Genomic DNA, 16,151 nt, shown 5'->3' on the forward strand with positions numbered 1-16,151 from the left:
GCTTTCTGTACTTATTTTTATTGAGCCTTTTGCCTTTTTTTTTTTTTTTGGTCCTTCAGATACTCATGTACTAATCAGGTACTTCGCAATCATTTTTTTTTACTTAACAAAACAAATTAACCTTTTGAAATGCTTTAAGTCTCAGTCTGGATTTCTGGATAGCAATGACAGCCAGATGCTCTGCGGCACACTGCCTCCAGGACGTTTTAGACACAGCCACATTTGATTTAGTTTTGTCAGCCCTGGATTTTTTTTTCCTTTAACTTTTAGAATCCAGTTTATTTTGATTGTTTTCCTTATTGCAAGTATGTTTTGTTGTTGTTGTTGATTTAAAATTTATAATAACTGTTTTCCTTTGAAATATGAAGAACAGCAAAGGCACAGTGCAAACTGCCATTAGAACCACTGCCAGAATTCATGCTGTTGGACTATACCTAATATTAAAAGGCATTATAAAATTTAGTCTATTCTGGTAAGTGCAATGACATCCCTAGCCACTATGAGCAAGGCACTACTGCATAAACATTTACAGCAATGAAATTCTAACTGATTTTGGCAAACATGAATGGAAAGAAGCTCTCATTGCTATGTCACAGTTGCTGTGAGAAAGCTCAGCTTGCTAGAAGCACTCCTAGCTTTGGCAGGACCCAGCTGAAGCAAAGCTCATTGTCGACTGATATGACACTCTACCATGCCATGTTGCCAGGGAAACAGCAGAAGAAGAGAACATAAGGTTGTTAAACTGGAGGGGTTCTGAAAAAAAATGCTCAGAGCCAGGCTGTCCTGAAGTAGATGTGGCATACCTATGAGATATCATGTTATTCTATAAAATGAGTTTAGTCATAAGCCTTCTCCCCCAAACTGATGGATAGCATGATGGATTCTTGCTTCTAAAAATGCCACTTCTGTTACATGGATTTTATGCTAGCTAGTGTTAAACTATTATCAGTAGTTTGTTTCTACTGATGATAAGTGGTTGGGGGTTGGTTCCTATTTATAAATTACAATATGACCAATCAGTAAGTAATGAGAAAAAGCACACAGTGACTGGACTGTGTATTTCGAAAGCAAGTTGTTTCAATCAGTTTAATAATAAAAAGAAAGGACAGCATCAAGAGCAAATAGCTAAAAATTAGTGACAGGAGTTTGAGAACTGAATTAATTGGAGGAGTTATTCATTGTCTGCTAATTTTGAAGTATAATCAGGGGACACTGTCATTGGTTGACAGGTTTGAAATTCAACTAAGCCTATTAATAGCTATAAAAAAAATGAATTTCGATGCTCAAAAATCTATCCCAAGAATCAGGCTTAAGTCTTTGCAATGCACAATAAACATACATATATATCTCCGTGGCACATGCATATGCTGTCTCATCCATTATTTGTCATAAGAAAGAAAAGAACAGTCATCTAATGACAAAAATCTGTATAACCCCAAATCCAATCTGTGGTGGGCTGCAATTAAGATCAGGGGAAACATAAACACTTCCCTCCTATTTTATCCCTGTTTTCAAGATCTGAACTCAGAACTTCCAAGTTGGAAGCTTCTCACGTTGTAGCTTCTTAGTAGGCTTTTTTTTTTTTTTTTTTTTTAAGTGTTTAGTCAAAAAGCTTATTTGTATAAATATGCCATGAAACTATTCTTATTAGCAGTAGACAGAGTTAATGGTTAAGAAACATACAAGAAAGAAAACACACACACAAAAAAAAATGAAGAGGAGAGAAAGAACAGTCTTATAGTGCTCCACAGAACAACAATGGTCAGTGACTGGTCCATGGACAACGTTGCCCTGACAAGATGGTTCATTTGGCCCACAACTCCTCCACCCCAAGTCATTCTGGTGGTGGCAGCAGTCTGCTGCCATGAGCTGTCTTATTCTCTAGTTGGTCAGCTGTGCAGGCAAGGCACCATGCACAGACAGAATACCTGTGCTGCAGGTGTCCAGTAAAGCCAGTCACTGCTGGGAACACACAGGGCTTACTACAAACACACAGTGAAGGCCTTCAGCACACCCAGAACTATGATCTCTAAGAAGAAAGGAAGGACACTTACCAGCTGCTGCTACTCCCACCAAATAAAAATAAAAAATAAAAGCATACCAAACATGGCTAGAAAGCACTGTACATGCCGATATACAGTGGAGAATCCTTTAGATAAATATTTTAAACAAGAACACAAATACATATTCCATAGGAGAGAAGTGCTGTAATAAAGACTGAAGATACATATTCTCTAAGAATATGTATAATTCTCTCCTATTATTGCTACTCAATAAATTCTCAGAATAAATTCTCAGAAAAAAAAAATAGATTTGTTAAGTGGAGTTGATCAAATATCCAGGAACCTGTATCTTGGCAAAGTTTGTCCTATTATTAGATTTAGTATTCTTATAAACTCTTACTTGACTATATTCCCCTAAAAACAAAGATTACTTAATACTAAGATCTCTTCCTTTTTTTTTTTAATAAATCATACTTCTGTTGCTTTTCTCACCACAAAATGAAAAGCTAGAAATATATTTAATACTGTTAAGAAATAACGATGTGAAATTCCAACAGTCTATGCACAAAAGACATGGCAGATAGCTGACACTCATGGTTCCACATTAAGAAGACCCAAAAGAACTATGAAAACTGAAGAAGTAGATACATAAAAACAAACCATTCCTTATGCAAGGCACGTCACCTGGGATGATAGTCATACCCAAGATAAGTTTATCCAAGGATCTAGTCCTCCAGCATGAGAACAAATGAAATTTCCTATTAAAGGATAGCGTAGCAGAATAAATACCAGAACTACTACTGAAAATATCAGTAGCAGGTCAGACTAAACAGCAGCTTTTTTATATCATTTAGAAATATATTAAATAGTGTAAGTTGCTGAGCATCTACTGCTCCTCTGCTGCCTCCTTCGTTTGAAGGAGTTGTCCATCAAATCCTGCTCCTTCTATCTCTAATTAGTTGTTCACTCATGACAAACCTTCCTTTCTGTGGCAGCCTAGTTTCTCTTGGAAAGGCTTTGTCAAAATCCTTTTCACAAAGTAAAATAATTTCATAATCTGGATTCACTTCCCTGTATGCTTCTTGATCCACTCCCTCATCTCCATCCCCCCAAAGAATTCAAACCCCAAAAAAGGAATCAAAGAAATGACCACACACAATCATCAACTCTAGAAGGCATGATTTCACTTTGTAGGAGCCATGTTGATTTATTCCCACTATGTTTTTGTTTTTTTTTTCCTCATGCACTTGTATATCCTAGTCAACATTACTAGTTTCTCCCAGCTTTTGTCCTCTGCAGGCAGACTACCAACAAAAGCTATTCATGAAAGCTATTTTAAGCGCAGTTACAAGGAATGTGATGTTAGTAGTAATGCCTTCAAGATGATTAAGTATTTGCTACACACCTTGTAATGCTTTTCAAAGAACGGGCACTTACTATTTATAGATTTCATACATGATTTTGTCTTCTCTATCATTTAACTTCCTTGTTACTAATCCTATCAAACCTTGTAGGGCTTTTAGTATTCAAGACCACTTCTTATTTTCTCATCAGACAATTTTCTTAGCTAAAGCTCGTCAACTGTTTTGCAAGTTCTTCTGTTACCAGCTTCCAAAGTAGATAGTTTTAGTAAGTGAAGTGTCAGGACAGAGGTTGGACTAGATGATCTTGGAGGTCTCTTCCAACCTAGACGATTCTGTGATTCTGTGAATGTCACAGGGCAGACGTGCCCCTTTGGTGGCAAGAACAGTGAGTACCGTAGCAATTTGGGAGTAAAATTTCAGATCAACCTTTTCCCCTGTCCCCCTTACTCCCTAAAGAATGAGCAGCTCCACTAAACAACAGCAACAAGAAGAGTTCTCTACCACGCTCCATGTCAGGAAGCAGTGCCTTCCTACACTCACAGGTCCAGGAGCTACATCTAATGTCTCTGTTCTCCTTTTAAGTTACAGAGCCTTTCAAATTTGCACATTGACAATAATGCATGTAAGCTAATTCACATTAGCTAAATATTTTCTAACCAGATAAGGCCAGCTGTCTACCAAGTCATCGAGGATTTCAGACACCCTGTTAAATATGTATTGGAAATACATACTGGAGAAGTGTTCTAACATCCTGGAGGGTTTTTGGATTGGCATCCCAACAGTACAGAAAGCTCAGGCGTATGCGAAGTTACACTTCTACTAGTAGGAAAAAAAAAGATGATAGAAGAATATATTTACCTAAAATGAGATTTTCTAATAATAGAACAAAATTCAACCAAACCACCACACCAAAACTCATTGCAAAGTTGCACAAACAGTAAGAATCCTCTTTGTTTGTTCCGATCTCTGCTAGTTTTTAAGGCTAATTGGACTCCACTATTCCCTCCAGGCCTAGCATACCACAGAGAGTTCTTACAGTTTTTAATCTATTTTTTGTTCAGCACAGTTACCAAAATAACCCAAAGTTGCTGCTTTTCCAGATCAAGATGGATTTTTTCTTTTTCTCTTAAAGTACTTAGTCCCTGCGATTATTAAGTAGACATTAGGTAGTATTATGAAAATATACAAATGCTTCTCTGCCCACTTGAAAACTACTGCACATATGTTCTGAAAGGCTTGGTCATGATTGGTACGTATGTCCCACAGTCCTAATAGTTGTTGAATTTCTTACTGTTCAAGAGGTTCCGCAAGGACAATTAAAGAATATGTTATTAAAAATCACTTATTAAAAAGCAAAATCTGGAGAGTTCCATGTAAAGATGGCTATTTGCTATAGGAGAAACCTTTATTGCTCTGGTATATTCTCTAATTCCTGTATTTGCCTTATGACATATGCTCTAACTTCACTTATTTTCTGTGAGAATGTATTTTGGAAAATCTTGACTTTCCAACCCAGTTCAGTTGAGCAAGGCTGAGAAATTTAGTTCCTTTCCTTCACAAGTTAATTTCTTATTGACAAGATGCTATCCACATCATACAATCACTTTCTCTAGCTGTGAAACAGAAAGAGGTGCTTTCTGTTCATACTGACTAAACTAACCAGACAGCAGCAATGGCTTTGCTACTGACTCATTACAATTCTGCAAGTGCTTGACAGGTGTCTCTTTGTTCAAACACACTACTGTAGTGGCTAGTTTAACTCATTAGAAAAAAATTGCCTGCACACTAGATTGATAGACATTACTGAAATTAGTGTTTTGTTGGGTTGTTTGGTGTATTGTTTTGTTTTTTGGTTGCCTTTTTTTTTTTTCCTTTTTCTTTTATAGTTTGGGGGGTGGTAATGTTACAGAACAACGTATTTTTTACTTAAGTTCTTTTTATTTACCTGACAGTATCCATATCCCTCCACCTCCACCATTCTGAGCTTGAAGCTCATAGAATATTCAGTAGTATTCTGTCCTGTGTGTTCTGTTCTGTAGGTAGATAACCACATCAGAAGCATATGATTTTCAGTTACATTATTCAGCATAATTCATCTTCAGACTTGCAATAATATATAATAAAATGCATTGCAACTTAGATCTTAAGTGATCATTCTTTTACATATTTTACAATATACATGCTTGATAGAAGCCTTCAAGCTGGAGTCTTGAATATCTCTATGTAAACTTCAACTTTTATAAGGAAAAATATATATTGCTTTCAAATGGAAAAAAAGGCAAGGCTACAATTCCATTTGCAATGCTGAAAGATTACACGTATGAATGCTGAAGTCATCTAGGCTTTGCTCCCACGCAAAATTCTCTGTGAAACATCTTGAAATGGAAATGCTTTGCAAAAGCAAGCACACCTGAGCAGTTTAAGTCAATCCTTTTTCTCAGGTTCCCAAGAGACTTAGTTTGTCAGAAAGATGTTGCACTTAAATCAACGTTGGCCAATATGGATTTTTACCACTGATAAAGAGTGGTGTTAACATACATATGGTCTTTATCACAATTCCCTCTCAGTGTATTCAAAGTTCAAACAATTGGCCTATGACAGAAGACCTTCCAAGCAAATTACCAGTAAATACTCGAAAGGTTCGATTATGATCCCAAAGATTTGGTTTGCATAAGGCCTGCTGCAGTCTGAACTATTTGCTGCAGTATTTTGTCGTCTTTCATCTGCATCCATCTTCCTTTGAAGATGCTATACTAAAAACATAACCTCAAAAAGGCTAAAGTTTCATTTTTCCGCTTGCAATGGCTGTAAGAAAGGGAATAAAAATTAACTAAACCCTAAGCTTCTTGCAAAAATTTTTAACATTCATATTTATAAAGTTACTGAACTACTGCCATTTTTAGAAAAAGGAGACGCGCATCGTGTGAATTTTGTAGAACTACTGATCTCAGGAATTAAGTTATACATTCGTATTTAACTTATTCCATTATTTACTTTATTACTGTATTCTTGAACAATCTTTAGAATGCTGTTGCAGCTATATACTGTACAAGGAAGTTGAAAAGTATCCATCATATGTAGTAGATATGAAACAAATCTGAGTGCACACAAATGGAGACTTTCAAAGAAACTGCAAAACTACTTTTTATGATGAGAAGCAGGTGTAGTGTAACATCAGAGAGTAAAGATTATTTAACATTCTCTAGCATCACATTAACTTAAAGAGAAAAGTTTGAGTAAAGATGAGACACATATTAACAGGAAACTCCTCCTAAGTACAGGATTCAAAGGGTAAAAGCAAAAAGATGATCACTGGAAAAGTCTAACAAGCAGGTGGTGGATGCTAACATTATCAAAGGCCAGAGATGACATGTTACTATAGAATAAAAGATGGAATAGGTCAAGCAGCTGTTATGGACCTTGGAAATTAAGACAGGTAACATGTTTGATGTAATAGAGAAGGAATTAGTGTGGGGATTTAAAAAACCCTTAAGGCAACCTTCTCAGAGTGCTGGTCAGGAATAATAACTGTTATAAAAAAAAATTTAGCATTCCAAACATATTCTACAAGCCAATTTTGCAATCATGTCAAAAAGAGGCAGCACCTGTACCTGGTTGAGTCATATTAGGTATGTGCACAGAAAGATAAAACTACGCTTGCTACACGTTAGGCAGAAAAGCACGTGTAAGATTGTGGGATTGAAAATGGACACAAATCAGATTTGCAGATAACCCTAGATAAACAGGAAAATACTGTTATTCCGTTGAAAAAAACGAAGGGTTCTGTTTTCCACTCATTTTTTGTCCTCACCCCCCCCCAATTTCTTAGTCATTATTTTAACACATCTTCAAAGACAAGACTTGTTTATAGGTTTATATCCAATTCTGTCAACAGGAAACATCAAAGTTACCATATTCTTATAGGTTGTTTGCTTAATTGTCACAGTAAGTTATGTTTGACAGTGGATGAGTTTCATTTGATAGTTCTCTTCACCATAGTCACTACACTAGGAAGCGTTTTAGGAACTCAGCTACCTTATTATTTGTAGGACTTTTCACGAGTCTCCATATTGCAGTTCAAGTGATTTATCAGCGTAGGTTCTCATACAGTTTAGCTATCAGAGCTATTTAACGCTATTGTGTATTCAGCACACCTGGAACATGCAGTGCTCTCTCAACAGAGAAGTTATGGTTGCGTTTGGATTAAAAAAAAAGTAGGTGGGCCAAACATAGCTTTTTTTTTTTTTTTTTTTTAAATGAGTACACAGTCAAGTTCATCCTGAAATGCTGTTAGTATCCCTCCTCTTCTTTGCCACTTAAGGGGGAGTTTCAGGAAGACAACTGTTCTCACATTTTTCATCTGTGCTCTTATTTCTCCACAGGTCAAAAATGTCTGCAGATTTTTATTTTTATATCAGCAAATACTTGGACAGCAGTTACGTACACATGAGAGCTGAGACAAAATTCTGAATTTCATAGTTTATTACTTCTGTAAGTAGCAGCAACAAAAAACATCAGATTGTTGAAAAAGATTAAAACAATCATAGATTAGCTCTCCAGGCTTTCAGAAAATATTGATTTTTCTCCCCGTGGTTTACTTCTTTTTGATTTTTAAATCTGAAATGCAAGGCAGAAAGAGTCTGAAGAATTGCAAAAAGCCAACTTAGCCCTAGTCAGTGTCTAGACTTAAATAAGAGATGTTTTTCTCAGTCCTTCTGAAAATGAGTAGTAAGAATTAGGGGCAATGTTTCTCATGTCAAGAGGAGGAGGTTACCAAACAAACAAACAAAAAAAATCAGATACAGTGATCTGTTACAATAGGAAGGCAGTGTCAGTACCAAGACAAGGACACACAGACAATGAAGTGCATGTCTGCATGTAGGACAGCAAATGGTGAATCAGTTAGTACAGTACAGAGAAAGAGATGGAAGTGCAGTGGATTAGCTGTAAAAAATCTGTACAGAAGAAAAGAATTGGGAAATACTACGTATGGGATAAGCTATACCAACAAAAGCAAATAAAAAGAAGCTAATTCAAGCAAAGCTGACAAGAAATTTGCAGAAATTCTTCACACACACACACCAAAAATTTGCAAAAATCACTTAGGGGATAAAATATTCTTTGAATAGCCTGAGACACGTGGACACGACAGAAGTACAACAGAAATCTAGAGAAACCTGAGAATGCCACTAAAAATTATTTAATCTTTTTCCCCTTTTTCTCCCTAAAGCAATTTTCTTTGATCTGGTATTTCTCATGGCCTCTTATTTTAGTCGTATGATGTATACGCGGAGTTGAAGATGACTGACTCCCCTAATCTATTAAATATTATTTCAGATCTAGCTTTAAAATAAAAACTTAGCAGGATTCCAATTCCTTTTTACATCAAAGTCGTATGCAATCAAGGCTCTTACCAGCAGTCAGTACAAACTGAATCATAAGAAAAGCTCAAAAAGAGTACCAGAAATGAATCTGTATCTGAATTTCAGATTCAGACACTGGACTTACTCATCTCTCCGGATTCAGTGCATTTACTGCTAACATAACCCAGTGGAAATCTGGGATGTGATATTTCATTTACAAGTCAAATTCTATGATTAAAACATAATAAGATCAATTTATTTTCTAGCCAGTAGCTTGGGATGTCTGTAGACCTTGCTGAAATGCAAATACCAGCATGTCTATATACTTCATTCAGGTTTTATGCCTTTTGATTAGCCACATAACGCTCTAAGTTAATTGTTTTTCCATATCTGATTGCCTTCATTAGTTTAACTGCAGATCTGCCCTGTCACACTCATTAGGAATTGTTCCTTCCTACATTCCTTCCACAGCACTATCAAAAGACGCTGTTGATCTCAGTGTAGTAGTCAAAATGTTACTGTGATTTAACAAACTAAATATTAGAACTTGTCTTAGGGATGAAGAGGAAGAAGAGCTTATCTGTATTTAAATTCAGTTTCCCTTTAATAGTGGTTGAGCCTATGGGTAAAGAATAAGGTGTTTTATAAATGAGAACTTCTTAGTCTTCAATTTGAGAATTCTAGAAAATTCAGTCTAGCACATTTTCCCCCAGTCTAAGTGTTTTTCAGACCTGCTATTCATGGATACCAACAAATCGCAGCATTGGTCAGCAGAATGTGAACTTGAGAGTACCTGCAGTGCTCTCTGCAAAAGTTACCACAGCATACAAATCCAAACGGATCCCAGCATTGCAACGTCCCAGGCATGCTCCCCAAGGCAGGCAGTTAGACACAATCTATTGTGTAAGCAGTGACCAAAACCAGGACTGTTAAGAGAGTAGTATTACGCCTCCACACAACTGAAACTACATTGCCTATTTATTTTCAAAGCATTCTTTTTTTATTTCCCCTTGAATTTTCATAGGCATTTCAGTAGCAGACCTCAGAACAGAAGCATTTGAAGTTACTCATATCAGAGAGATTGTATTTCTCCCTGAGAAAAGTTGTTACATTGTAGTACTGACAGATTTTGTTCATTCCCTGCAGACTGGAAGATGAGTGTTATATAATCCTGCACGATGTTTAATTTAATGACTGTACGTTTTTACTTAACATGTAGAAATGTGAAGTTGCTGGAATGTTCAGATACTTGCAGTGGAACGCTCAAAATGGAACATATAAAGCAGACCATTTTACCTAGAGTAAGCTAAATTGAGCATCCAAATGCCAGTTTAGGTCCTCAGTAAATATTCTACCTTCAGATTTAGAAGCATTATTTACTATTTTTTCTGGAAAGGAAACATGAAATTGTAAAGAGTTACTTATATCCTGTGCCAAATAGTATTTAGAACTAGCATCTGCTGCTAAGTCTAGAATACATTTAATCATGAATAGAAGAGTTTCACATTAGTGCAGTTTTCCCCTTCTCAACCGTTATTCATCAAGTGGATTGTTGTGCACGTTTCTGTTCTGGAGAAGTACAATGGCTTAATGTGTTTGCAAACAATTGGACTTTGCCTGCAATTCTAAATCACGAGTTTGCGAAATTGAGGAAAAAAAGTACAGAGCATCCTTAGGTGTTTCTACAATAGCTTAATTTTCTTACCAAGAAGAGAAGGTCAGCTGCTATCTTAAATCTGAAACTGCCCAATTTTCTTCCACAGGATAACTTTTATTCACTAAAATGTTTCTGTTTCCTTTTCTAAGTCTATTCATAGCTACAAACGTTTTCTCTGGTAAGACAGAATGTTACCTAGTAGCTCATAACGAGCATTCCATTTGCAATAAATTGGAAGCATTTGGTCAAAATTCAGCTTAGGCAAATGATCTTGACAATAACATTTTTTTCCTTGAAGAATCATAGAAAGCGCATGCAAAAGGGATTCAACCATATAAGGCAAGCTTGTAAAACAAAAGGATTATTTCTGGAAACTATTCTGTAGTCTTGGTTTAAACCTAAGTATAATTGCTTCTCAAACTTATCACTTAGCTCCTTTTAAATAAGAAAAAAAAAATCTTTGTAAAAAACTATATTAGCAACCAGAAACTGGCAACCTAAAACCTTGACAACGGAGCTAGAAGTACAAATGGATTGAAATAATTTCACATCACTGTATGAATAATTATAATAGATTGTATAAAATGATACTTTAATTCCCTACGTGCATGGGATGCGAAGGGAATAATTTTATGTATTATCTTCAGTGATCTTCTCATCTTTTGCTGGTTTGAGGGGGAAAGGAATTGGTTTGTAGAACTCAGATCTTAAACAGACAAGACTTCACAGAAGAGTAAAAAATACGCAAGCAACTTTTTAAGTTAACTTTTTGATTTTACAGTACAGACTTTAATTCTTCCTAAGGGTGGCTATTTTCAAACACAAATAGAACATGTTTAGGAACCACGAGATGATAAAAATCATTCCATGTTCCTAGCTGACAAACTCCCGTCTCTTAAGCACATTTTACAAGGCTGTCAAAAGAAAGTTTAAATAAAACCCTATAAAGTTCAACTCAAGCAAGCTAAATGTGATAGCAAATACGTAGCTGCGTACATGTAAGTGTGCTTAAATATTTCCATAGTTACTGTATTTGCATGCTGTGCAAATCAGAGACTAACAATAGCATTAAAGGGGAATTAAACAGAAGTAGTTATTCATTGGACAAGGCAAATCAGCCATATAAACAAAAGCAAAGAACATTTTATATTTAAGGTTCCATTCTAATTAAAAGCTGTATTTGATTTTTTTTTTAAAAACACTAATTTCATGTTATCCGAAATCCTGATAAAAAAATCCTAGAGACAAAAAAGAAGAAACAACTTTCACTATTTTAGATTCAAACTTTCCTAGGACTCACAAAACAATGCCCAGATTAATCATCCTGTACACAAAGATATACACTGTTCTAAGTGTTATTTGAAATAATGCTTAACCAGATAAACTTGAACATTTAGCAAAAAGCACAAACCAAAAATTTCTGCTGTCATTTGAGGAGCACCTCAATAATAACATTAAACAATTACATTTTTAAAACCTATCCAATGGGGATAACTCTCTAAACAAAGAGAAGAGTCCGAACACTGGGGAGCGGGAATGGAAAAGGAATATCGAGGGAGTAAGGAGCAGAAGATGCACTTACTGTTTGGTTATCTTCATACAGCTTCAAGTCATATCCACTCAGCTCCACACAGAAAATTATTGCTGTAACCCCCTCAAAACAGTGGATCCATTTTTTGCGTTCAGATCTCTGTCCACCCACATCCACCATTTTGAAAGTCAGCTCTTTGAAGGTGAACTTATTTTCTACAATTCCTGTGGTCATGTCCCGAGAACGCAGAATGTCTTCCACTGTAGGGATGTAGTCCAGTGCTGCGATCCTTTCTAGGTCATTTAAGTAGTATGCAGCATTATCCTCTAGGTGGTACTCATTGGAGCGACAGAAGCACTCCTGCACACCAGGGTCTGCCCAGAGCCGTTTCATGACTCCCAGAAGCTCGGGGGTAATCTCGCCTTTGCTCTCAGCTGGGCCCGTCAGGGCAAAGAGCTGCACAGCATCATATGCTCTGTCAGGATTGTGAAATTCTATCTTAAGGGTGGCTAGAGCCCGAATGATGCGTGTGAGGGAGTCAATTGCATTATAGATGATCAGAGGTTTGTATTCCTTGCAAGCCTCCAAGTTAAAGCCACCACTGTGAATGATTTTCATCTGCTTTACAATAGTACTCTTCCCAGAATTGCTGGTACCCAGGAGAAGAAGCTTAATCTCTCTTCGTTGTCGCTGACTTTCAGAGCGCAGGTGGCGGTCAATCCTCCGGGACCGCCGCGCTGCCTCTTTCTCCTCAGAGCTTTGCCTACATCCCATGGTATAGCAGGCTGTTACAGAAGGGAAGGGCCGGAGATTGTCTCAGTTTCTTCACGTCTCCAAGAAGGATCTCTGACGTCTTCCAGCTCTCGTGCCAGGTACACCTTGTACGGAAAAAATCCAATACCTACTGGTCCAAGAGGCCTGTACCTCCTAATTCAGTTCCAACACGGATGCAAACACTTGTAGATAAGCAACCACAGAAATAGTCTCTTCAGTAGATCTCATGGCACTCCCCTTTCCAGTGCATAAACAGTGGCACATTCCTGTTACTGAAGGGACACTTCCCTTTGCCACAGTTTGGCTAGGTCCATCCAATATTCTTTTCTGTTCTGCATAATTATTTTGCTGCCTTCTGTCCAAAGGTAAGGAGCCGCACTTTCACCTTCTCTGCTCTAGCCCTCGTCTTCTAATTGTATTTTCTGGTTGCTGTGGTGATGCTGCTAGATAGCGCTGACGCTCTTTTCAGTGGTGCTGTACTTGTTTTGTTTCTCTTCCCCACTTCTTCAGCTGATCCAGTTCAGCTCAATAAATCTATGCTTTCCACCTGCCAAACAATGAGAAAAAAATGAATGAAGCGAGCAACTTTGCTTCCTTGCTACTGTTTCCCAAACAGAAACTACAGATGGAAAAATACGTAAAGAAAAGCAAAAATTCAAAACCCCAGCAAAAATGTAGTGACAGCTGAAACTTGCAGACCTAAGAAAATGTGGTTTCTGAACAATAGTAAATCAAATCTTGTTTTCAAGCCTTCTGCGTTTTATTATCTAAACCTACATGAAAACAAACAGTGCTCTGCTGTGTCCCAATTTCTCCCTCAGCAAGAGTTTATGGCAGTGCTTTTCCTGCACAGTCCTGTTCTGACTGGTTTTCCTGAAGTAGAAAAATGAAACAGTCGCAACTACTTTTCCCAGTCTCTCTATTTATATCAATATCTTGTACTCAGATGTCCTCCTGAGTTTTCTTTCATCTTTTCTGTTTTGTTTGCACTGAACATTTGAGCAACTAAATTAGGAAGCAAAAGGAGGTGATTAAGTTTGCTTCATGATTTTGTGAGAGTTACTGATCTTTGCAGAATTCCACAACATATCTTCCTTCCCCTTGGAGACTGGTACAGTTAAATATACTGCATGCACCTTACATAATCAATCAAGTGATATACTACTTGAACAAACTTTGTAAGCTTCTTTCCATAGCAATAGTGTTACTAGGCCTCTTCTCTTCCATTTTTACTACACAAGTTCTGAGAGGTAGCAAAAGTGAACAATGACCAGAAGGCAAAAGTTTCATACAAAAAACACAGGAAATGCCATCCAAAGCAAGAGGTGAAAGCTTTGCAGTGACTGTTAGAGCAATTATTCTTTCCCAAATTAGGGTTTAAGCCTACTAGTTGGAGCTCTGCAGAAGGCAACAGCAGGAAGCAGTTACCTCTCACAGAGGGAAAACACATTGCTAACAGCTGATTGGTGACAACTTGCCTCTTTTCTAGGAAGGGCTTGCTGCTCCCACTGAGCTCTGAACATGCTGGGCACCAGAAGTCACAGCTTCCAGCTCTTCATCATATGCTGACCCCAGCCCACTTTGGCACCTATCCTGCTGTCTGCTTACTTGCGTGTGGAGGGTCTTCAGTGGCTTTTGTTGTTGTTTTTTTCCCCAAACTAGACTGCATGCCATTGACATACCCTCAGAGTAGGTTTTGACCCTTTTCTTAAATCTACTAAAGGAATATAATTTCCATTACATTTTAATAAGACTGTCTCTCAAATTCCATTTTAAACGTTGCCCTAGAAACTCTTCAGAAATTTTTCCTGCATTCACTTACTAGCATTTCAATGTAAATGGGATAAAGCATCAAAATCCATACTGAAAAGGATGATTCCACACTAGCAGGAAAGGGAGAAAATGATCCAGGCCAGATGTTTAATATCTAGCTTTCACAAGAAAAAAAAAAAAAAAGAACTAAAACTACTTGCAGCTTCACATACTTTGCTTTTACTTTCTTAAGCATAATGACAGAATTTTTAGTGGGCAATAGATATTTCAGCACTCAAAAATAATCATGTGTACTTAAGTAACTGCAATGGAGCACTGGATTTAACAATGTGTTTTTCCTTTTCTGACATGAGTTACATTGTGGGATAAGAATCACTTTTATAGATATACCTTCTGTCTGCCAGCCTGATGCATTTCATTTTTAATTGGCCACCCTGCCATAGTTGGAAAAAAAAAAAAAAAACAGTTTTATAGCACATGCTTTCTAGGATACTGTTTTACTATTGAGAATTTCAATTCTGCATTTATCTTGCCAAAAATCAGCCATGGATTTCAGCAAGATCTTGCTTTACCCTTCCCTGAAGTGCCACCATAGTAAAGGAGTTACACCAAATAATAGTTTAAGCTAGATTTAAATTATATTAATCAAGATACAGCGTAACAGAAGAGCTTCTGCAGGGCAAGAGTGGAGGGGGGCTTCACAGAAACAGATAAGGACAATTACATCAGCTACAGTCTGAAGAAGGGTTGTATGGTTAAAATAGAGAATAAAGCTCAGCTGTTTTAGTTTCCTAGCATCTTACATTTTCATGAAAAAACATCTTTCTTTGACTACCTCCACTCTCCCACCCCTCTCCCTCTATAAATGTTCAATTATATATCTAGAATTTCACTCCTCGGGTAGTAGAAACAAGTGTAATGATCTCAGGCTGTCCCGTTTAACAAAAGGTATTACTCTTCTGCCATTTATGCATTAAATCATTGTCACAGTGGGCTATCCTAACCTTAGTTTCTGTCTTTTGCATAGCTTTCTCCCTAAAGATTTTTAAACTTACTGATCTCTTCTAGTTTGTGATGGGCTGGCAGGTGGGAATTAGAGTCTACGCATCTGTTTTCAGATCTGGGGTCTACAGTTCTGTAACAGCATCTTGGCACCAGGCAGGTTCTCCCAACACAATGCATCCCTCTTCAGCAGTTTTCAGTACATATATAACGTGAAGTATGTGTGTACAAAAGGACAAGCAAAACAATCATTGTTAATTCCTTAGCATCAGAGAGAAAGGTGTAAAGACTAGGCAGCTTCAATGGATGAGTTTTATGGATTTGGTCCTGAAGATTCTTGGGACATTAGCCTGGGACAGTTGAGCTTGCTATCACTCACTCTTAAATACTTTCACTGATTCTATATTTGTCTTTAAATCCCTTCCTAACTCTAACCCTGCTTAAGGCAGATATATAGTTGAACCAGCGTAGACCTGGATAAAACTCATGACTACCAGGATGAGTCAGCACAGATCAGAATTGGTACCATTGTACTGAGAAGAGCATTATATTGTTGAAAAAGATTAATGGAACTCTGAGTAAAAAAAAAAAAAAAAAAAACACGAACACAAGAAAATCTTCTTCGTTGCTGCCTTCCTACCATGTTACCATGTTTCTTTTAATTTCCATACTCTTACACCTGCC

At 37.1% G+C, this 16,151-nt stretch overlaps 2 protein-coding genes across 9 annotated transcripts in view; one reads left to right on the forward strand and one right to left on the reverse strand.

Moving 5' to 3' along the window:
* The window catches only part of RSPH14 (radial spoke head 14 homolog), a 109,028-nt gene that overhangs the window by 49,805 nt on the left and 43,072 nt on the right, over positions 1-16,151 (forward strand). The gene's annotated exons all lie outside the window — the stretch shown is intronic.
* The window catches only part of GNAZ (G protein subunit alpha z), a 76,403-nt gene that overhangs the window by 38,974 nt on the left and 21,278 nt on the right, over positions 1-16,151 (reverse strand). For all 4 annotated transcript variants that reach the window (XM_048064111.2, XM_048064110.2, XM_066978889.1 and 1 more), the window contains exon 2: positions 11,970-13,239. In XM_048064111.2, coding sequence (XP_047920068.1) covers positions 11,970-12,692 — 723 coding nt within the window. In that variant the 5' untranslated portion in view covers positions 12,693-13,239. The remainder of the gene's footprint in view (positions 1-11,969; positions 13,240-16,151) is intronic.

The sequence above is a fragment of the Anser cygnoides genome, chromosome 17 (assembly GCF_040182565.1).
Source record: "Anser cygnoides isolate HZ-2024a breed goose chromosome 17, Taihu_goose_T2T_genome, whole genome shotgun sequence".
Lineage (NCBI taxonomy): Eukaryota > Metazoa > Chordata > Aves > Anseriformes > Anatidae > Anser > Anser cygnoides.